This window comes from Triturus cristatus, chromosome 4_2 (genome assembly GCF_964204655.1).
Source record: "Triturus cristatus chromosome 4_2, aTriCri1.1, whole genome shotgun sequence".
Taxonomy (NCBI): Eukaryota; Metazoa; Chordata; class Amphibia; order Caudata; family Salamandridae; genus Triturus; species Triturus cristatus.
In genome coordinates, this window is record NC_140586.1 from 558,251,982 (window position 1) to 558,276,760 (window position 24,779).

A 24,779-nucleotide genomic window follows, 5' to 3' on the forward strand; every position below is an offset into this window, starting at 1 on the left:
ATTTCGCTAAGAAATGGGAAATATAATTAAATAATATAGGTATAATACCTCCAACTGAAAGAGAATGGAGCAATATTTGGACTGGCTGTCTAAAACACAAGAAATCAACCCTTGCTGTATCAGTGTGAATTCTACGCAAATGCTATTGGTTCCCATCAAAGCTTGACAAACACGGTCCCACTGTGTCCTCTACATGTTGGAGTTGTCCAGAAAATATAGTCTTGGAACACGTTATTGTATTGTGCTAATGTTAGATTGTTATGGAAAGAGATTAAACAAGTAGTAAATGATGTATTCCATATAAACATTGTATTAAATCTGTGCTATATTATACTGGGCCCCTGGTACATGAATCTTTAACCCAAAATTATTGATATACATCGTTCTCTCATAGAATTACTTCTAACAATTGGTATCAAGAAACCAGATGGTGGGCATGGGTTTGTTTTATAAGAAGCTCTGATGATGCACAAGTTACTTACCTTCGGTAACGATATATCTGTAAGTAACATTAGTTAGTTATAGATTCCTTACCTTAGAATATCCCCAAGCGTCAGACTGGATCCGGAAAGTTTTCGCCAGCAGTACCCCTGCACGTCGGAAGGTGGCGTTGTGCGGCTCCGAGTCTCGCTGGCGTCGTAGATGCCGAGATGACGTCACGGACAGTACTTAGGCGCCACCCAAGCGCGCTGGTGTCAGTTCTGTACACTACTTTCCGCGCCAGGAACGCAGAGCCATGCAAGTAACTGACCACTGGTGCCATGAAACTAGGGCCCTGAAAGGGATGACCTTAACCCTAGAAATCAGTTCGCAGAACTGGGAGGATGGGTGGGGCGGTAAGAAATCTATCACTAACTAATGTTTCTTACAGATATATCGTTACCGAAGGTAAGTAACTTGTGCATCTGAAAGAAACACATTAGTGATAGATTCCTTACCTTAGAATAGATACCCCAGCAATACCAACCTCGGCGGAGGGTCTGCGAACCAAGATCACACCAGAAAGTCTCGGAGAACAGAACGGCCAAAGAAGCCGCCTCTCCGGACTTGGCTATCCAGGCAGTAGTGCTTGGTAAAAGTGTGCAGCGAGGCCCATGTAGCTGCCTGACAGATGTCCTGCAAGGGAACGCCGCGTCCCAAGGCAGTAGTGGCTGCCGTTGCCCTGGTAGAATGGGCACGCAGCCCCACAGGAGGCTCTTTCTTAGCCAACAAGTATCAGGCTTTGATGCACAGAACGACCCACCGAGAGATGAGCCGTTTCTGCACGGCCCGACCTTTCTTGACGCCCACGTAGCCAACAAAAAGTTGGTCATGCACCCGGAACTGTTGTGTGCGATTCAGAAAGAACGAGAGCGCATGTTTTGGGTCCAGACGGTGGAGCCTCTCTTCCTCTTTTGAAGGATGCAGAGGCGGAAAGAAGGTGGGCAAAGTGATGGTCTGCCCGATGTGGAACGGTGTGACAACCTTTGGCAAGAAAGAAGGACGAGTCCTTAAAACCACTTTGTCTGGATGAAAAGAGAGAAAAGGAGGTTTAGAAGAAAGAGACTGGAGCTCACTCACTCGTCTGGCAGAGGTGATAGCTACCAGGAAAGCCGTCTTGAGAGTGAGAAGACGTAAGGGACAGTGATGAAGTGGCTCAAGGGAGCGCACATCAGATAGGTCAAGACAAGATTTAAGTCCCATTGAGGCAAAATGAAAGGCACGGGAGGAAATGTGTGTGTAATGTCTTTCACGAAATGATTAACAACCGGGGACTTAAAAAGAGAAGGCTGATCTGGAAGCCGTAGAAAGGCGGAAATAGCCGAGAGATAACCCTTGATTTTGCCCAGAGCAGAGCCCTGCTGGGCCAAAGAGAGAAGGAACAGAAGAACCTCAGAAAGAGGGGCCGAAAGGGGATCCACAGCCTTTGCCGTGCATCAAGCCACAAATTTGTTCCACCTGCAGGCGTACACCGTCTTAGTGGAGGGACGCCTGGCAGAATAATATCACAGACTTCGGAAGGAAGGTCGAAAGCTGTCGACTGTCGCCGCTCAATCTCCACGCATGGAGGTGGAGACTGGACAGGTTCGGGTGGAGGACCGTCCCCAGCTGCTGCGACAGAAGATCCTCCAGAAGAGGCAGCCAGATCAGGGGATCGATCGCCATGCTGAGTAGCTCGGGATACCAGTATCTTCGTGCCCAATCCGGAGCCACAAGAAGGACTTGGGCCCGATCGCGCCGGATCTTTCTTCTGCACTCTGGGCAGAAGTAGTATAGGCGGAAAGGCGTACAAGAGACCGCAGCTCCACTCGTGACGAAAAGCGTCGCAGAGCGAGCGCCGCCTTGGAAATTCCAACGCGCAGAACTGAAGACATTGCGCGTTCTCTTCGGTGGCGAATGGATCTAACCAAGGACCTCCCCACTGTAGAAAGAGACCTTGCGCCACGTCTGAGTTCAGACGCCATTCGTGATCCATCATGCATTGGCGGCTGAGTTCGTCCGCCCTGGCGTTCGGAGAACCTGCCAGGTGTTGAACCACCAGGGAAATTCCCTGATGTTCCAGCCATGTCCAGAGGCGCAGAACCTCCTGATATAGGACCCATGACCCCACCCTGCCCTGCTTGTTGCAGTACCACATGGTGGTAGTGTTGTCGGTGAACACCTGCACCACACTTCTCCGGACAGAGGGAAGGAATGCTCTCAGTGCAAGTCGGATAGCCCGAAGCTCCAAAAGGTTGATAAGGAGCCGGGACTCCGCCGGAGACCAGAGGCCTCTGATCTCCGCCTTTCCCATATGGCCGCCCTATCCCAGGAGGGACACACCTGTCACCACTGCGTGCTCCGGCTGGGGAAGGGAGAGGGATCTGCCATTGACCCAATCGCGATTTGTGAGCCACCACTGCAATTGTCGTGCAGTGCCCTCCGAGATCTGGACGTGATCGGACAGATTGCCCTGATGTTGTGCCCACTGGAACTGCAGGTCCCACTGCAGAGCCCCCACATGTCATCTGGCATGTTGCACTAGCAGGATGCAGGAGGCCATCAGGCCCAGGAGCCGGAGGGTCATCCTAACTGAAACCCGGGATAGAGGCTGAAAGATCGGAATCATAGCCTGAATATCCCGGATTCGCTGCTCAGGAGTATAAACCCGAAACTGCGTCAAATCCAGAACCGCTCCGATGAAAGGGAGCTAAAGTCAACATCTTGAACACCTCCTTCCGGAAGAAGCGGTTGACGTTCCTGAGGTCCAAGATGGGGCGCAGGCCCCCTTTTTCGTTCTTGGGGACAAGAAAGTAGTGGGAATAACAACCACGTCCTACTTCTGGCCCAGGAACGCGCTCGATGGCCCCCTTGGCCAAGAGAGCCGTGACTTCCTGCTGAAGAAGCGCAAAATAGTCCCCCGACATGCAGTGGTACTGAGGTGGCGTGGCTGGAGGGGCAGTTTCGAAGGGGAGGGAGTAGCCCCTTCGAACGATTTGCAGCACCCACCTGTCCGAGGTAACGGAACGCCAGTGGGGGAGGTGATTGCGAATCCTGCCACCCATCCTGCCACCCACCAGCCCCAAAGCTCGGACTAGGAAGGCTTTGAGGCGGATGCAGTGGAGTTGGACTGACCCGCACACTTGCCCCCTGTCCTGCCGCGGCGGGAACCAGGTCCGCGGCCGTGCTAAGGCTGGTTCTGTGCAGGCTTGTGGCTGAACGAACGTGTCAGGCGCCCTTTCCGTGGCCACGAAAGGAACGAAAAGCAGGTGTGGCCGGGCGCGTGATGGAGAGACCTAAGGACTTGGCCGTTGCCCGGGACTACGTACATCCCCTGAAAAACAAGTGGACCACATCCAGGCAGGGCGACGGAGGGCCACTGTCATGGAAATCGCCCTACCCAGTGAGTCTGTGGTGTCCAGTCAACACCTGATGGTGAACTTTGCTGCATCTTTCCCCTCAGCAACAGCTTGGGAAAGCACTGTCCGAGCCTCCTCCGGACACTGAGGCAGCACCTGCGCAACCGTGTCCCACACAGCGTGGGAATAGCGGCCCAAGAGGCATGCGGTGTTCACCGACTGCAGCCCTAAGCTGGCAGATGAAAACAGTTTCTTGCCAAACTGTTCCTGCTTCTTGGATACCTTATCCGGCGGAGCGGTAGGAAATGCGCTCTGGGAAGTTGAGAACTGGATGACCAGGCTCTCCGGGGTTGGGTGGGTAGACAGAAAAGCAGGGTCACCCGGGGCTGGGCTATGGTGCCTGGCTACGTTCCTATCCACGGGAACCCCCATGGCTGGTCTAGACCAGGTGCCCATCAAGACGTAAGTTAAAGCCTCATTGAAAAGCAGCAGGGGCTCCAAAGAGCTTGCCGCCGGCTGAAGCACTTCAGTGAGGAGATTAATCTTGAGGGTCACCGTACGCAGGTCAAGGGCCTCAGCTGCTCTACAGAGCACCACAGTGTATGTAGCCCCCTCCTCCATGGCCACCGCAGGAGGAGAAAGAAAACCAGGGTCAGAGGAGAGGTCAAGGCCACCGGCATCCTCAAGCTCTTCTGTCCATTCCTGTTCCGACCCCAACTGCCGTGCAAGAGGATCCTCAGACCCCTCCCAGCCGTCCCCTTCCTCCACTGCCCGAGGAACAGGCTGTGGAGGTGGGGGAGGGACAGGGGAATACAAATTGTCGGACGGCGTCGGTCCGGCTCCGTGTCCCAATTAGGGTCCCAACTAGGGGCAAAATTGTCCGGAAACCCGGGCATAGGAGGTGGCGGAATCCACTGCGGTGCTGGGATCGGAGCCGCGGGCAGCACCGGAGCCGCCGGTGGAGGTCCCGCCGGGGCCGGAGCTGCCGGCAGAGGTCCCTGCTGCTCTACGGAGCACCACAGTGTATGTAGCCCCCTCCTCCATGGCCACCGCAGGAGGAGAAAGAAAACCAGGGTCAGAGGAGAGGTCAAGGCCACCGGCATCCTCAAGCTCTTCTGTCCATTCCTGTTCCGACCCGAACTGCCGTGCAAGAGGGTCCTCAGACCCCTCCCAGTCGTCCCCTTCCTCCACTGCCCGAGGAACAGGCTGTGGAGGTGGGGGAGGGACAGGGGAATACAAATTGTCGGACGGCGTCGGTCCGGCTCTGTGTCCCAATTAGGGTCCCAACTAGGGGCAAAATTGTCCGGAAACCCAGGCATAGGCGGTGGCGGAATCCACTGCGGTGCCGGGATCGGAGCCGCGGGCAGCGCCGGAGCCGCCGGTGGAGGTCCCGCCGGGGCCGGAGCTGCCGGCAGAGGTCCCTGCGGTGCAGAGACGACTGCCGGGCCTCTAGCAGCTTACGGGACTGCTCCCGTAAGGCCTTCGGAGCCATGGCCAGACAGTCGGAACATGACCGGGAGTCATGGTAGCGCTCCAGACAGTAGAGATAGACGCCATGGGGGTCGGCCACCGACATTGTACGGCGTCAGTCCCTGCAGGACTTAAACCCAAGCATCCCTACGTGGCACCGGGAGTGAAAGACTCAAAAGGAGAAGACAAAAAGTCTCAAAAGTATAGTCAAAAAGCGACTAGGGTACATGCTTTAACCGTGTCTGCGCTTGCTGGCGCGGAATAAGAAAACTAACGTCAGCGCGCATGGGTGGCGCCTAAGTAGTCTCCGTGACGTCATCTTGGCACCTACGACGCCAGTGACGGACGCGGAGCCACACAACGCCACCTTCCAACACGCAGGGGTACTGCTGATGAAAACTTTCTGGATATTCTAAGGTAAGGAATCTATCACTAATGTGTTTCTTTCAGATATCCTTTTTAATAATAAGGATCTGTCCATGGAAAGATAGACTTATATCTACAAAAGCTCAAACCCCATAGTTACCTCATATTGACCGTCTTACCTGTACTAACTATAGAATCTATTGGACTCCTATACATCCCTTCATCTACCCTATCCGCCTATCTTTCAAATTATCTCTCCTCCTACCCTTTCATTTTCTGTGCAATGGGCTCTATTTTCGCTTTCTTATGTTCTCTCTTCCATAATTTTCCTTCAATGTGTCATCAACTCGCACAACAATAATCTTTACCTTCCTGGACAAAATACTTTTCCGGCAACATTTCAAGTAACAGAATATTTCTAAAATGTATTCTTGTATGATGTTACAAACGATATATGGTTTTTAAGGATACAGTGCAACATATGGTCTATAACAGTTTGATAAAAATCAATAAAAACATTTGAAATAAAAAAATCCTCTCGTGTTTTATTAACTATTATCCTATATAATAATCCCCTGGCCCAATTGGGTGCCAATAGGATGACTTGAGCCCAGTCGTTCCTGATCTTCAGAATTTGAGCAGAAGAGGCAACTGTGGTAAGGCACAGGAGTCAGGAGCTCCACTCTAAGCAGAATGCATCTCTAAAATAAAGACACTTCCAAAAACACCAACGCGCAGAGGGGGTGTCATTGCACATTCTTGTCAGTGGCTAAAAGATCGAACCAGGCTTCTACCCATTGTGGAAGACACCCTGTCCCAACTCTGGGTGTAACGGTCATTTCTAGTTCGCTGAACATCTGCAGTGAAGTTAGTCTGCCCTGGCTTTTAGAGATCCAGTCAGGTGGTTCCGCACCAGATAAATTTCATGGCGATCCAGCCACTTACAGAGGCGTACAACCTCCTGGGACAGAACACAAGACACCAGTCCATCCTGCTTGTTGCAGTACCACTTGGCCATGCTGTTGTCTGTGAGCACCAGCATTCCTCTGATGGTGGGCAGAAAGGCCTTCAATGGCAAGCGAATCTCCCAGAAATCTAACAAGTAGATGTGGAGTCGAGCTTCTGCCAGAAACATGAGGCTTCTGATCCCTTCCGCTCCCGGGTGGCCTCTCCTACCCAGAAGCGATGCATCAGTCACCATTGCACCAGGATGATCCTATGGGAGTGGCAGTGTGCTCTACAAGTACTCCATTCATTCATTCACGGTCAAATCTGGGTGGGGTAAGGGCAGGGGTCTGCTACTGATCCAATCATGGTCAGCAGTAACCACTGCGGATATTTTGCAGTCTCCTCCAAAATCTGGATACAATCTGACAGGTTCTCCTGGTGCTGGGACCAAGGGGACTTTAGGTCCAAATGAAGAGACTTCATATGCCATCTGGTATGTTTCACCAACAGTATGAAAAAGGCTAACAATTTCAGCAGCCTCAGTCATCTGCCTTAAGATTCAGGATGGAAGCTGAAACAGTGGGATCATATCCAGTATGTCCTGGACGCTCTGCTTTGGGTGAAAGGCACAACACTGTACTGCATTCAAAATAGGTCAGATGAATGGAAGCATCTGTGAAGGAATGAGGCATTGCTTTGGGACGTGGATAGTGAACCCCAATGATGTTAGGTAGTTCGCTGTCATCTGGAGGTGGTTGTCTACTGCCAGGTCTGAGCCTGTCTTCAACAGCCAGACGTCAAAGTAGAGGAAGACTGGTACCCCCTCAACCTCAGAAGGTGTGCTGCGATCACGCCCATTACGGTTATCTACACCAGAGGGGCTCTGGTGAGGCCAAAAGGGAGCAAGGCGAACTGAAAATGCTCCTGGCCCACTATAAACTGCAGGATGGGGATATGAAAATAAGAGCCCTGCAGGTCCAACGACACCATCCAATCTTCAGGGTTCAGTGCAGACAGGGGTCCAGTGCAGACAGGACCTGGTCTAGCATGAGCATCTTGAATCTGTCCTTCCACAGAAAGGTGTTGAGAGGGCCTAAAATGTGACATATGCCTCTGTCCTTCTTTGGCACCAGAAAGTAGCAAGCGTAATGCCCAGCTCCTCCACTTCTGATGCCAGAATCCTCTCTGTGGTCCCTTTAGGCCTGCACTTCCTGTTGCAGGAAGGGCAGGTGGTCCTCAGTGAACCATCCTAATGGTGGTGGAAGGTGCAGTGGAGAGGAAAGAATAGGAGGATGTAGCCCCAATGCACAAATTGGAGGACCCATTTGTCTGAGGTGTCGGCTTGCCCCCCCCCCTGGAAGAAGTATTAGATCTTGGCTGCGACAGGGTGGGTGTGTGCCAGAAAAAAGATACAAAAGTGGCTTTTCAGATGCCATTACTGGAAGGGCGGAGGACTCAGTTGGACATTGTCCCTTTTGCCCTGAGAATTGTCTTTGTGAGCCACGACCTCTGCTATAATAAGTTTGGAAGGCCGGTTAGGGATTTGGAGGGGTCCAACTTTGGCCTAATTGAAATTCCTTGCCATAGCCACGAAAGGGAGTGAAATTGCTGGTGAAATTGTCTGATGGGGGCAGAAAGACCCAGGGAACGTGCTGTGGTCCTGCTTTCCTTAATCCATTCCAAGGCTGAATCCATTTGTTCACCAAAAACGTGAGAGTTACCGAAAGGCATTTACAATAAAGATAACTGGACATCATGGGGAAACCAGTGGACCTCATCCCGTTGGTGCCACGCTTGCTTCCATTGCCCAACCTAAACAGTTGGCTGTGTCCAAGTCACAGCACATGACAAGAGGCTATGCGTCACGTCTATCCTGAATAGCCGTGGTGATGGACACTCGCAGGTCGTCTGGGACAGCTGACAAAATCTGGGCCACCTCCGCCCAGATGGCGTGCACGTAGCGACCTAAAATGCATCTGATGTTGAAAGATCTGGGAGCAAGGTTTCAGACTATAACATACACTTCCCAATCATTTTGATTTACAATATGGTAAATTGGCGGGTGAGGCGTTAGGATTCACCTTACTTGTGGATGCCTGTACCACCAAGCACTGAGTCCTAGAGTGATCGCATCATTGAAGGGTAAGGGAGATTCTGTAGGTGCCTTGACCAGTTGCCGAACCTCTGTGAAGACATCTTCAGCTCAATGGTGGGCAGTTTCAAATCAAGTAATTCTGCAGCACTTTCTTCCATGGCACGAGCCGGTGAGGAGCCATGCCATTGTATGCTAAGGTGTCTAGGCCATTCGCGTCCTGTAACTCCTCACACCAACTGTTTTAACTATATTACGGGATAAAGTCATCCCGTCATCAAAATTGTCATTATCGGAGTATGTGCCAAAGATTTACTTAACATCTGAGCTCTGCTACGAAGTAAGGGCAAGGTATCTGAATCAGAGGGGTTGTCGGATGGCTGCACATCAGGAGGATCCGGACATGGCCTCGGTTGAGGTTGGGACGAGCTCATTTTGGAGTCAACTTGAAGAGGGTTTTTTTTACGAAGTCTTATATAGCGCGAACTTGACCCGAAGGTATCGGGTATCAGAGCGCTTTACACAAGCACCAGTTGCGTTATATGGGACACATTTTTTTTTAGGCACAGCGAGAGATTAAGTGATTCGCCCAGAATCACAGGATGTTCAACGTCATTGCTGAGACTCGAACCCGGTTCCCCAGATTCGAGGTCGACAGCTCCTAGCCGTTAGGCCAACTACTCTCCCGAAGAGCAAATATGGCGCAGAGGGCAGACCCGCCAACACAAGTTCAACTGGAGGCCCTCATAGATCCTTGGGGCTCAAAGGAGCGCCAAAGGGAACCAGTAAAGTGCAGTCAGCAAGGCCTCGCGAAAGGCCTTAACCTGCTGTGACTTTGCAGACGTACCCGGAAACACAGGGTGCATTAGGACCAAGTTCAGATTCTGCTTAGATGGGAATTGAGCGCGAGACCGAGAGGCATGTTGAGGTCCTCGCACTTTCTTTGGAGTTCAAAAGAGACAGGAAGGGGCAGTGTTTATTAGACAGCGATGAATATCTGCTGCAGAAACAACTTCGGGAACGTGCCCTTCCTTCCTTTCAACTTTGACCGATTAAGACATGGAGTCTTTTGGTGTATGGAGACCTACGGTTTCACCTCACTGTCCCAGATGGACTTCAAACTGTGAAAAATGTGGGAAAGACTAGTCAAAAGAAAGATCCACGTCTGAAGGCAAGAAAGGAATGGATGTCAGTGTGCATATGTGGCACGTATATGCAACTCTGCTGGTCACTTATGGAGTGGAACGCTGTTGGCAAGGAGATGCACAACGCCACCTACTAGCACGCAGGAGTGCTGCTTTGGAGTTTCTGGCTAAAGTCTCATGTCTGGGGAATATTCACAAGGTGAGGAATCTGCGGTTAGAAGTATACATCAAGATGACAGACTATACTTCTGCTTTTATGTTTTTTGCCATGGCCTTTTTCATAAGCATTTATTTAAACAAAAGCTATTTAAACAAAAGTAGTATAAAAGGGTTTACATTTGTGCAGTAAGGTGAAACCACACTGTAGAGCCTTTGTGACTATAAGGAGAGTGCTTTTCATGTGTCATGTTATTTTTACATGCAATCTGAGAAGAAGTCATCACTTTTTCTCACTTCAGTTTCTCTGTATTGTGGTAATAAATGGGAATTTGACCTTTGTTCTGTAGAAATAAATTTGTAAACGCGCTTACATTAGTACAATTGCTCCAAATAACCCTAGGTATTGGGCCACATTGATTTTTAAACACTGCCATGGCATACATATTTTCATTTGATTTGCTGGGGTCGTATTTTGTAATTTCTATAATTGCAACTTACATTTGAAATCCATGATTGGTAGTTGTTATGAACTTTTTTCGTGATGAGTTTTTTTTTTTTTTTAATAGTAATAGCTACGCTTACAGTAAACACACTTAATTGGTTAAACACAAGTCAAACATTCACACACACAGTAAAGCACAAGCCAGCTGCAACTGGACAGCAAAGGCAGCAGCAGGGAACAATTCACATATATACCATTATAAGTAAAGGTAGCTCCAATAAAAGCTTTCTTCAAAAACAACAACTACAGGACAGATATATTAGCAGCACAAACTTCCTTTCTTACAGGTATACGATTTCATCTATCTCATACTGAACAGGAATATAATTCCTCAACTAAATGGCTTTCCAATTATTGTGCTTGAAGCAGGATTGGAGGTAGGGCGCGGGGGACCAAGTTATTGCCAAAGGTTGCTCTACTTTCTGCCGGAAGGAGCTTAGCTCAAAGACCTAACCGGGGAGGCATCAGGACCCCATGTAGCCCAAATAGGTGCTCATGCGTGATGCTGCTAGGTGGAGTTCTAAGTTGAGGCATGCAGCCCCAGACTTCATGCCTGGCATAAGCAAATGGTGGGGGTACTTGTGGAGCCACGGATGTGCTGTTGCTAAGCACTTTCAGCATTACTTAAATAATATCCCTAGCATAATCACATCGTAACCTAACTCCTCCTCCAGGTCCCTGATCGCTACACTCCTATCTCACTGGTTCAGTCTACTGCACAAGTTCATTCTAGATTTTCTTTGGCTCATATGCCTGATACGGGTTCCCCCCTTCCTCATGTCGGTGTTTTGGGCAGCCTTTTGATGCCAACGAGGCTTCCTCTCAAGCATGATGTTTGCAGCTCTGCTGGTAGAGAGGTGGATGCTATTGTAATGGGCATAGTAGTATCAGTGGAGACTGTGTACTTCATAGTTGACCTGACGTACATCAAGAGTATGCAGGGGGACCCCATCAGCACATAACAAGGGACAACTGACAACGTGCTTTATGACATTACGGCAACTAAAGACAAATCTCAGATGCGGTCTCATGAGAAAAGAAACCACCTGTGGATGGTGCTGCTTCTGAAGAATTGTTACCATGCTACAAACTTCTTCCAATAGGACTGCATTACTCGAAAGTTCTCCATTTCATACTACACGTTAGTCATTATGTATGTTTTATATTAAACATTTATTTAGGTTAATAACACGTAAACCATGCTTTTTATCAAACAGGGAACATTTTACTGAAAACTAACTGAAGGGCACTGTAGTGCTTGACTGACTGTTAAAAACAATGGAAAGGTATTTAATTACATAGTTAAGGATACAAGATATCAAATCACTGATACCCCTAACAAAACGTAACTTGAGAAGAATTAAGCGCGCACACACAAACGTTGATCTTTACAGACATGCCGGTCTTGTGCACACACCTTATACTGGGCATAACAAGGAAGATAAGTGGTCCAAGGTAATATAGGTGATTATCCTATGGCAGTGAGGCGCCCACGAGGCAGTACTGAACCCCCTCTGTTAGATAACCCCCCCCCTCGTGTTAAATTTTCAGTTTGTTTGGACTGCGGACACTGCAAGTGCAGGGTCTTTATTATGTTTAGTAGAGACGCCGGAGCCAACTTAACACACCTGAGATGTAGCCTGTGGGAAAGACGCATAGCGATGCCCTGGTATCTGTGATTACTCGATTTATGTATAAGGATTCCTCCTCTCCATTTCTTGATTGCAGTATGGGTAAATATTTGAAATGTATGGACTCTGTTAACCAGTAGATGTAAATGTATGTATATGCTGTATCCCTGGAATGTAACAATACTCAGTAACTGAAAATAACGGCTTCATATATAATTACAAAAGCTAATAAAACAGGTTAAAAAAATAGGATAGAGGAAATCAGATAAAACAGGCTTCGGTTTCTTAAACATTTTCTGCCTATTCATATCAAAGTTCTACTAGCACGGCAGACCTAACAACTGGCACTTACTGTGGTTAAAATGTTCATCTTTCATTAATAGACCGGTGATTAAACAAGGGGCAGATTTTGTTGAGCAGTGATGATTCAAACTGTAGTACATGATTAATGCAGTCATGAGATATTGTTTTCAGGTGGTATTGCATTGATATTCAGTCCATCTGGTGCAATCATTTCAGAGACTAAATCCAGAAGTGTTCTATAGCATCCGGTTGTCTTGCTTTGAAAACATATTCCACAGACTAAAACTTCCTGTCTAACAGCAAATGGTCAGTATGGTTACAGAATTGGTTACAGACTGATCCGATTCCTTTTTAAGTGTAGCTGATTTGTGACTGGGCTTGTCTGGTGGGGGTAGATAGACCCAAGGAACGTGCTGTGGTCCTGTTTTCCTTAACCCATATCTCGGCTGAATCTGTTTGCTCAACAAAAAGGTGAGAGCTACCGAAAGGCATTTGCAATAAAGATACCTGGACATTAGTGTTTGACCTAAACATTGTTTCTAATGGGCTTGTTGTTGGCACTGTATCACATTAATGACAGTAGCTGAACATGCTAGCATATAAGACGACCTCTTATGCCACAAGTTCTTCCTATAAAGATTTTGTGATGTGAAATCTTAGTAGTTTGCGTTTGCGTATTTGACACAAGGACACACGCCGTGCTACGAAAATAGCACAAGAAAAATCACAAATGCCGCATACAGCAGCCAGTAGTTCTCTGGTTATTTATGTTTTTTTCCGTGCTCCTGCTCTACAATTTTGCCACAAGCAGGCGCATAATTAACTGATGTGATGTAATGGCATAATTTAAGGAATTTCCCGCCAGAAGGTAACTCAAAATTGCCAAAATTACACAAATTAGTATTATTTAAATTTTGCCCAGGCTGACACATGATGCCCCTTTAACAATCACACTAGAGAACTTATGCATTTTAGAGATTTATGCTCTCACAAAATGTGCTTGGAAATCTTGAGCTCTGCGATGAGCAATAAGTGGGTGTTTTGCAATCTCATTTTGTAGTTTTTCATAGGAGGCGACTATGAGAAAGGTTTGTAAATTTAGGTTTATGTACTTAGTTGCTGTTGGATGATAACATACCACAAATTGTTTTATCTCACTTTGCTTCTGCAGTTGAAATAATCTTGGATTGATTCCCTGGGTAGCTGTAAAGACTTGTGATTTTTGGTGTATGGTGCACAAAGGACAGCCAAACATTTGGACCGGTTTCTGAAGATTTTCGTTGCAAGGTTCCTCATTGAAACATATCAGATTTTTTTTTTCTAGGCCTTTGCTGGAGCTGCTGCACCATCTCGTATCGACTCTGTTAGCAGTACAGCTCATTAAGGAAATATATTTATTGGTTGGCACCAACTTCCAGCCCATTGCCAAAGAACTTCCAACAATTGTTTAAGATATCAATCACTTCTTTCAGATTATCGAAAAATTAAGCCAAACCTCGATATTTAATGATGATGTCCTCCCAAAAACAAACATAAACATAATTATTTATATACAGCAAAGCTATCAATATATACAAATAGAAATAAAGACCATTTGTGAAGAAAGATAAAGAAAGACTTCTGAGGCATCAAAACAACACACTGACAGTTCATTGTACAGGGTCCCACCACCCAACCTAAGATGGACAATATTTGATACATATAATCGTAACAGGACAGACTCCACTTTGTGATGGAAACTGCACTGTTTTATCTCAGACAGTCGGCAGTGCCTTACTAATAGCAGACTGAGCGCAATGCCCGTCAACAACACAAATTTATTTATATAGAGGCCTGATGTACATTTAAATTATTCAGAGAAGCGCAAGATACCGAGCTTCAGGTGGCATATATCAGACAAGAATTAATAAAACCACATTATATACTTGCACACGTGCCATAAAGGAGAGAAACGCTCAAAGGGCTATTTTCTTAAGACAAGACTTAAGTGTAATATACACTGTCTCTATCCAGATATTTCACCTGTTTTCTGGGAAATTAATCAAACACACATGACTCCACCAACACCATTTGTATGGACATAAATTAATTATACATAGCTTCTGCTGCTGATATTGAATAGAATGTGTTTCCTGATGATTCCTTTATACTGTACTATGTAATGAGTTTTTGATGTTTTTGCTAACTGTACTGCCTATGGACCATCTGTACAATATTTGGTGAACTGATTGTAAACATGCCTGTTTCTCTTTTTAAAATAAATAAATAAATTATACATAGCTTTCTAGACAGCCAATTGTGCCTGATAATCATGATATTAGTCACGCACTGGCAAAGCCAATAGCTCTGCCAGTGGCTGACAGTCTTTTGGCTTTGTCAACGCTTGTTTTGTCATGGTTTTTGCAACATTTTTTGACTGGATGCTGCAAAGCCCTTGTCAATTTAATAAAAAACACTGGGTTAAAGCAAAAGTCTTCTTTCGTCTCAAAAAGCACACTTTGCCATAATAATCCCTGGAATCCCTGGCTGAGAACTATTTTGTTTGTGGATGTGTTCCTTGTGAAAGGACGTTGTGCATCATGCACAGTAAAGGTAGCCAACAGATAACTTTGCGGTATGCTTTAGTGGGCAGAAGAAAAGTGTGAATGACAGAATAACAGACGAATGGATGAAAAGGGATATCCGAAAGCTCCTAAAGTAAATATATTCCAGATATAATGTAAGAAAAATCAAAAAGTCTTAGCTAACGCCTGGCCTAAAGAGGTCAAAGTAAATACACGGCAAAACAAGTAAAGTAGTATATTGATCTGAAACACATTAAAAAAATATAAAATGTTATTTACTAACGGATCAATAGCTAAGATTTAGGTAAAACAAAAAGTAAAAATACTCATTCACAATTAAGGAAATTGAAAAGAAGTTGTGGGTTCTGTACCTGGATTTCTAGCTCTGCAATGTGCTGCTGGAGTTCAGCCACAGCTGCAATGCTGTCAGCCTCTCGTAGTCTTACTGCCATCACATCTTCTTTATTCTGTGCAGAAAAAGCAAAATGCATATTTTCCATAACGTTTTATGATTTAGAGATAGTACTAGTATTCAATATTTTGAATCATTATATATTCCCAGTGAATGATATTATTAAAAAAAAACTCTCAAAAGGTTTCCGGTATCACTGGACACACAAAAATGAATGGAGTTTTTTCCAGTTGCGGCAACAAGGAATTTAAAGCATTCTGATTTTTAAAATGGTAAAACTTTTTAAAGGAATTCAGATATTCCTCCTAACACATTAACCACTATAAAATGCTTCATTCAGAAAAGCAAGGTCCAATAAGAACAAATCATTTGAGTCATGCCTACAAGTCCTAGACCTTCTCTTCCTCACTATCAGCATTGCAGCATCCTCTATTTAAGTCAGTCATTGCACATGTTAGACTTGGCATCTTTTGGCGTGTTTCCCCTGAGTTTTTGCTTTCTGACCTCCAGGTTTTCACTCTGTTTTTGCTGGCTCAGTGTCTCTGCGCACTTTTCTCACTGCTGATCAGTGGTAAAGTGCTCCTGTTGTAAACTGTATTATGGATTGGTGTTTCCATGATTGGCATATTTGATTTACCTGTCAGTCCCTAGTAAAGTGCACTGAGCGTGCCAGGGCCTGTAAATCAAATGCTGTTAGTCGGCTGCAGCACTGGATAGTGCCACCCGCGCAAACGGCCTGTAAATGTAACTCTGACCTGCCATTGCAGAGCCTGTGTGCAGTCTGGGACTGCCATGTTGACTTGGCAAGTGTACCCACTTGCCAGGCCCTAACGTTCTTTTTTCTTACATGTCAGTCACCACTAAAGTAGGCCCAAGGTACCCCTGTGGGCAGGGTGCAGTGTATGTGAAAGGAAAGACATGCGTGTGTGTGGCATGTCCTGATAGTGAATTACTGCCAATTTCGTTTTTCACTATTGCAAGGCTACCTGTTCCCATAGGACAGAATGGGGAGTTTGTTTATAACATATTATAAACATAACTGGCCCTGGGAACTAGGTAAAAAAAAATAAAGTTTAGTATGCCTGAACTCAGAACCTAAGGATGCATCTTTTAGTAAAAGTTATTTTTACATTCTGTGTTTGAAAATACGACTTTTAGAAAGTAGGTATTTTCTTGCTTAGCCATTCTGTGTTCCTCTGCTAGGATGTGTATTGACTGTCTGGCTTTGGAGTGACAGGAGTTGGGGAGGTGCATTCTCTCAGACGGCCACTGGGGGGGGGGGGGGGGTGATGCGAGTCCTGCCTTTCCGGAATGAGTCAGGTCTGGGCTAAATAGACCTTGACTGCATTCAGAGTAATGGGAGGAGTTGTCACTAGCACCTGAATAGGCCCAGTTTGCATTTAGAGTGGTGGGAGGAGATTTCCCTTGCACCTGAATAGGCCCTGTCTGCTGTCTCCACCTCCTGCCAGGAAGCTGCACCAGTGAGGACAGAACTGGTTTGGGCTGGGTACAGACACTCTCTGCCTTCAGAGAACAAAGGATTTGGTGGTATAAATATTGGGGCCCAGACCCCAGAATTTCAGAACTCTATTGGACCAAGAAGACTCTCAAGAAGAAGAGCTGGAGAAGCTGTGAGGAGGAACTACCACTTTGCTGTGTTGGCCTGCAGTGGCTGCTTCTGTTTTAGGCAGTGAAAGGACTGGACTGAACTTTCTGCAATCTATTTTTATGAGTTTCTCCAAGGGCTTGAAGTACAGCTTGCACCCTGCCCAAGAAGTCTCAGGAACAGCAAAGACGTCAAGCTCTTCTGCCCTCAGCACTGGGAACTGTGTGTTTTGTGCTGCAACAGAAGAAAAAGCAACCCGACGCTGCTGCCGGCTCAGTGTCCTTAAGGCACCGCAGAGGGCTCGGCCGCAACGCCGCACGGTGACCCTGGTCTCACCAACGACGCCTGCTGATGCCGCCACCGAGCCGCTGCTCGCACCATGACCTGTGGGCACCACACTCCGTATCGCCTCACTTCACGATGCCGTCTTGGTATTCCCAATGATGCCGCTCCACGCCGAAATCGACACTGCTGACTGCACCGTGGTTCGAGGGCACATCTCATAAAGTTACACGATACACCACCCTCATCCCGCACCACAGCCTTGGCCTACTGACGCCGGCGCCACGACTCCAGTTTGTCAGCCAACGACAGCGCGTCAGCAACAATGCCACCGCTGCTTACACCGTAAACTGCCAGCACCACGACGAGCACTGCATCACTTCGCACCGCGACCGTGGTCTCACCGACGACACCATCCAACTACGCCATCGGACGCTGCTATAGAGCCGATGCTCGCATCGCGACCTGAGGGCATCGCACACAGGGCATCGCACGGCGCACCGCAGCACCTGACGCACGCCGACGCCAGCGTTCCTGACTTCAACCGCGAGGAGTTCGATCTGCAACGAGTGTGACATCAAGGGCCCAACGACTCCTGCACCGACCTTCGGAACCAACGCCTGTGGACGCCGTGTTTCCGGAAGCTCAACGAGAGGTTGCCGACGTCCTGCATTTCTAAAGGTATTGTTTTGCTGGTCTTCCAGACACCGTAGCTGGCCCGCAACGCCGCGGTCAGCCAGAACAGTTTGGATTTATTTGTTCACGACACCGTGATAGCCCCAGAGGGAGCTATCGACTTCACGGAACTGATTTTCAAGGTCATTTTGATAACTGAAGAGTACTTTGTTGTGGATTTTTATCGTTTTTGGTCTTGTCTTAAGTATATAAAAATATTGGATATTTTTCTAATCTGGTGTGGTGTCCTTTTGTAGTGCTTACACTGTATTACGGTTGGTTATGTGCAAATGCTTTACACACTGCCTCTAAGATAAGCCTGACTGCTCGTGCCAAGCTACCAAAGGGGTGAGCAGGGGTTATTTTAAGAGTGTAACTCCCTTATCCTGACTAGTAAGAAGGGTCCCTACTTGGACAGAGGTGCAAGCCCTTGCCAACTAGAGACCCTCATTTCTAATAGCACATCTTCTGTGTTTGGAATTACTTACATCATCCATCCTTTAGGCTGTATCCTTAAGTAGTATACTAACACCTTATGTCACACTTCCAAAGAAGGAAAGGAGCACACTAGTGATGGAGAAGTAACAAAAAAGCAATCTAATCAACTACTTTAGGAGTATTTAGCCACGTCACTCACAAAATTACTTTGCATTAATATACCAATTAAGTTAAAAAGGTGACCTAAAATGGCGAGACCACTCAATAATATGTACAAAGAAACTGCAGTTCTAAAATAAGATAACCCACAGCACATAAGATCCGTAAGCACATCCTAAGTGCCCCTGTAATGTCCATCTCGGCTGTGATTACTGAAAATAAACAAAAATCAGACAAATCTTAGAAAATATGAAAATGCCACCGGAAGCAAATCCTCTTAAGAGAAAAGTATTACTATACCACAACAATAAATGTAACTTCACTTACCTGATCTCCTGCTGCATTCCCAAAACTTTGGATTTACTCCATTTTTTATTTATATATTTAGATTTTAATATAGAGCATCAAAAACCTGGAATGTGGAGTCTCAACATTTCAGATCTATATGAACCCTTTAGATATATACACATACATCACACATCGTATTTCACTCAGGTGGAGGGCTCATTTTAAATTCGAAAATGAAAGATTACATGAGAAAATAATAATTAGAAATCAAATTTAAAAAAAGTGACATAACACAGGACGATAATTTCGGGTCAATAGACATGCCTAACTGAAGCCTGAGCACAGGGGAGCATACTAATAAAAGGTAGGTATGAGGTAGAACAACGGGGGAAATCAAAGGGACGCTTACTGATTTAAGAGTGTTTTGAAGGACTATAGTAAGGTGTCCCTTCTGATATAAGAAAGTACAGCACTGCAAATCTTGGAACTACTGATTCAGAAGGAGCGTTTCATTGTGGATGACCAGTTCAATTTGGGTTTGTCAGTCAATCTTCAGGGTTAGGCTTGGTAGGTTTCCGGTTCTATCAGAGACCTGAAGTTTAAGATAGATATTCAGGGATGTTGAAGTGGGTTACATTATCAACAACACAAGTATGGCAGACCCCTGATTAGCAGTTGGTCATAGAAGCCCAGCCTGTGCAATAAGGCTTCTTTTATTAGGACACAGGACACTCGTCCACTAGTGGAGGCATACTTTATCATAGGGCCCGCTCCTCATTAAGAACAGGCTGAATAGTCACCTGGTGGAAGAAGCTCTTAAGAAGATGTTTTCTTTTCAAAGATGTGGCTAATTCTAGGGTCCAGGATCCACAGTTTATGCACAGCTAAAATTACCTGGTGATAACAATTATCAATAATTGTTTCATTGTTACCACCAATAAGATTAAAAGGCAAGCCTTAAATGCCAGGGCAATTCAGTTGTTCCCCACATCACTCGGTCAACATGTTTCAGCCAGCAATGAAACAGAAAAAATAGCAGTGGCCTTCATCAGTTTCTTGGGGCCCCCAACACTGTCCCCACCCTTTGTGTTGTAGAGTGTGAATATAGGGTGGAAAACAAAGAAAATAAAGATACTTGTGATTTTAATTTGACGGAGTGATTGCTGGACTCTGTGGGCACAGAGAGTACTACAAGGCCCACAATCCCACTGCAACAGCTCTAGAGGTGGGGACACACTGCTCTTCAAAAGTGCTTTGCCTGTCCTGCAGCGTGGGGCAGGTGCCCGGGCGAAGACTGGTGCAAGAGTGGGCCGTCTGCGCCCATCAGAGGCTGGGCCACCCCTCTTGGTCTGGATATTTGGTCAACTAGCAGATGGGCACGCACAAAATCCCCCCTCCAAACTCTGGTTCCATTAATGGAGCAAAACGATCATGTAAAAAATCCTCCCTTTTAACCTTTCCTACCTCGGCAGTGGGTGCATCAATAACTACATTTCAACTGTGGAAGTGGAATTGGGATTAAATACCCAGGGTGCCCTACTTGCAGAGGGTGCTGAGAAGTCTTCTAATTCTGCCTTATCTGCTGGAATTCCCACTTGTGGCATTGACGCTTGCCCAGATGATGGAAGGAATGTATTGACTGTTACTGCTGATGTTCATCATTCTCAATTTCAGGGGAAGTTTTGCAGTTAATATCCGCTAATGTTAAAACCGCAAAAAGAACAATTGATGGACAGAATGCAGAACAATTTCATACATTCACCCCAATACAGAGATCTGGGCCTAAATCCATCGTTTTTTGCTCACCATGCTATTCTAGTTTGAACACAGCCATATGCAAATCAGTCTTGACCCTGCCCCAAGGAACAGTCCAGCCCGAACTGCCAGGCCAGGTCCTCCTAGGACCGGTTTTGGGGTTTCACCCCTCATCAGCCAGGATAGCTGGACTCCAGTGGCATGGAGAGCACCAGACCCACATCTGGGCATACCCATCCCATTCACGGTGACACACGCAAAAAGAACAATTGATGGACAGAATGCAGAACAATGTCATACATTCACCCCAATACAGAGATCTGGGCCTAAATCCATCGTTTTTTGCTCACCAGGACTGGTTCAGCAGTAAAATCTTGATGAGTGTGTTGGGAAGGAGCTAGATTCTATTTCCCATCTGGTGTTCAATTTGCTGTATTCTAGGTTGGATCCATTGTTTGGCAAAATTGAAACTAAGTGTTTAACTCCCTGGATAGCTGTTCCCAAAGGATGGCTAAGATTGAAGGGGCTATTTTGGAGATGCAGGAGTAAATTAACTCGATTAATAAGCAGGCTAGTTCTTCTGAAGGTGCGACTGGTACATATTCATTAACTTTTCCTCCCCCCCCCATATCAAAGCCATAGATGGGCTTTCATACAGTTTCTGCATCCCCTCCCATTGCAGGACTGGGGTAGGAAATATATCTAGGCCCCAGGACATGTTAGTATTTAATCGAATGGGGTTTTCTATTTCCAACTGTGCTATAGGACCTACATTTAAGGGGCCTCTGCATCGCCATTAATATCTGGTAAATCAAACGGGTTGGGACTGGGGCGTTGTGAAGGGTCTCAATCTTTAGCCATAAGTGACTCTTCTATGGGGGCATTAGATTTACCTCCTGAAGCCACTGCGTTCGTCCTGGTTTTGGCCAGTGTTCCTCAATTTAGAACTGGATGTAGAGAAAACTATTCCCAGTTGAAAAACAAAGTTGTACAGTTTCCCTGTTTTAACCATATTAACAGGCTCAGGATGTTCCCTGGGTAGGAAGAGGGCCCTAAACACTAGAGGGAGATTGTATAGTTCTGAATGTAATCATTGTTCTATTGTGGGTACAATTATGTCTTTTTTTTACCCCTTCTTGTGGTATTGACAACTCAATTCAGGTTCTCCCCTTGAGTTTCTTTTATAAGCCGACTTTGTTGCTTAATGCCCACGATTTAGACACACACTCTTAAGTCAGTGGTTCTAGAACACAGAGTAAATTTGCCATACCAACATCTAATCAGTGTGCCTCCCTGGGTAATTTGGAGAATGTTGATTGACTGATTCATGTTGATCATTTGTGGCTTATTCAGATGTCATCAATGTTTGTGTCTAGGTTTACTCGGGGGAATCATAAAACCTCCCCAATAAAATATCTTTAGATCCTCTTAAAAAAAAAAAAGGTGATTTAGGCTGGTGTTCTACAAGATTATTTGTCTTCAAGAAACTTGGGATACATTTGAAGATTTGCAGGCTAAATACCATTTAGCTCGTACAGAGGCTTACAGATACCTACAGATTAGCCACGCGATTGCTGCTGCCCTGCCTAAAGAGGGCCCTCTGGCTGCATCCACCCCGCTGGAGGATAGACTGTTACTCAACCCCATGCCATCAAAGGCCATATCCCTCACATACAAGATGCTTCTAAACAACCGACCTGACCACATGACCTGATTACGCCGGCACTGGGGGGTGGATCTGGGGGAGATCGAGGATGAGGACTGGCGTGATGCCCTGGTGTCCCCTAGGGAGGTGGCCATTCCCTTGCGCCTGCGTTTGGTACAACTGAAAATCCTACATCGCATTTATTTTGACGCACGCACACTGTTTAAAATGGGAAGACGACCTGACCTTCTGTGCCTCCGGCGCTGTAATATGCCAGGCACCTTCTTCCACATATTGTGGGAATGTCCCAAAATGCAAACATATTGGGGGAACATTACAAAGTAGATGGAGTGTGTGACGTAAATCTTTGAAGGCTACCCCGGCTCGGTCTACTCAACATGGGGGACGCCACGGATCTTACACAAGCAGAACAGGCTTGGGCTTCGACTGGATGGTCACTTGCGAAATGCAATATTGCACAGAAATGGGGAGTAGAGACGGCCCCATGCCGGAGGGATTGGGCTATTGACATGGACAGGGCAATGATTGCCGAAAAAGACGTTTTCAAGCACAGAGGGTGCCCCAAAAAATGGGATCATAAGTAGGGGAGATGGAACAAATACAGAAGTGACTTATGTGTATCCCCAACCATCGAGCTACGGCGAGATCGACGCCTCCTGCTGGAGGTCTCCGGATTTGAAGACACACACCCGCCCTGATGTGAGCGTCATGCTTGCTCCATTGAATGTCAACGAAAGGGAGGGGACTCTTTATTGCGAATGATTATGTGCCCGGGTGCGGGATGCAACCGAACAGATATGTTATTCACACTTGTGTGGGGTGGTGGACTGTACTCAAGTCCTGTTGTATAAGTTGTATTTGCCATGTTTTAACAGTGGACCCATACACCGAATTACCCAAGTAATGTACCATGTCTTTTTTCTTTTGCTTAATAAAAAATTGTTTATTAAAAAAAAAAAAAAGAAAGAAACTTGGGCTATTTCAAACTCTTTATCTTGACAGCTATAGTTCAATTTTTACTCCCGCCATCCCAGGAGTCTCTAGGTGAGCATGGGGGGGGGGGGGGTTTACTTATTTTGATTGTTCTTTGTGTGAACTGTACCATTGAGGAAATCTGAACTAATTCTTCCAATCTGTCTGCTCTATTGTTCACCTTTACAAATTCCATCAGCTTGTGGTTTAAAAAATTAATTCCTTTTTTGGGAGATTGTTAATCGGCCTTTCTTCTCATCTACCCAGGAAAACTCTGCGCGTGCTCATATATCAGTCATTTTGAATGGCTATACGATTCACCTTTTTTGTTACATAATTCTGCCTTTCCTAAATTGCCTAAGGACTCATCTGCAGGTCTCACTAAAGGAGGTGATCGAGGCCATTAACGTTTCTCCCAAAAATAAAGCCCCCAAGCCCAGATGGTTTTCTGCTAGTCTATTTCAGTCAGAAGTTTCTCTTTGTGCTCCTCCACTTACAATCACTAATAACACCGTAGTGATTTACAACCTCCCCAAGTCATGGTCCCAGTCTGTGATAGTATCCGTTTTTAAAAAGGGAAAATAGGAGGATTCCTTTTTATATAGACCGATCTCCCTCATAGGTTCAGTGGTTAAAATCATAGGGCGCATAGTTCTTAACAGGTTGACAACATGGGCCTCAGAAACTTGTCTGTTCATTTTATTTATAAGTTCAGTGACATCTGATCTTATCCACCCGCATTTGGAAGGTGCCCCCGCTCCCCTGTCCCCCTCCACACATCTCTTCCATCTCTGGTCCGGATGAATCCTGTGTTGTATTATCAGTGGCTGGGAGCTGATCCCATTGCTTTATTGTTATTTTCTGTCCCTTGAGTCTGGCTGCTTTGCCCTTCCAGACAGTGTCTGCTCACTTGTTTCTCTCAATGTTTCGATGCAACCCTTCTTTTCTGTTGCCCACTCCCATTCTTCCTCCAGGGTCTAAAAAAAATAGTATATTGGGTGATTGATTACCTTTGTTTAGCCTGGTACAAGAGCATGTATTGTATTTACATTGCCTGCAGCTTCTTTTAACAATTTGCTCTATTCCAGGACTTGTTGTGTATAATCTGGAAAGTATATTACGTGTTGAGTCATAGGTCATTCCTTTTTCTCATGCCATCGTTAAAATCGTGTAACAGTCTCTACTTTTGAGCATTTCAGCTGTGATCAGTCACGATGGGCACCAGTGGGGGTCACTGTAGCAAAGCTCTGTCCTCTCTACCTTCTCTATGATGCAGGTGATTTATATGTTAGATCTTCTGGCCATAACTTCTGTTTCCTTTCCTCTCTCTTCAAGACATTTTATGATGGCCATTAACTGTGTCGCCTTGTTTTGCAGCTCTCCAACCACATCCTTCAAGTCCTATACTCTTTCCTCTGCTAAGCTGACTCTTTCCGCTACCTGCCTCAGGTCTTGGTGGATTAGGCCTGCAGTACACCCACCTCCTCTGTTATAGTTTGCGGTCCTTGATGCGTGTCTCATATTTCTT

At 46.2% G+C, this 24,779-nt stretch overlaps 1 protein-coding gene across 4 annotated transcripts in view; it reads right to left on the reverse strand.

Moving 5' to 3' along the window:
* EVI5 (ecotropic viral integration site 5) overlaps positions 1-24,779 on the reverse strand; it is a 1,102,294-nt gene that overhangs the window by 214,175 nt on the left and 863,340 nt on the right. For all 4 annotated transcript variants that reach the window (XM_085602190.1, XM_085602187.1, XM_085602191.1 and 1 more), the window contains one exon: positions 15,370-15,465. In XM_085602190.1, the coding sequence (XP_085458316.1) occupies positions 15,370-15,465 (96 nt within the window). The remainder of the gene's footprint in view (positions 1-15,369; positions 15,466-24,779) is intronic.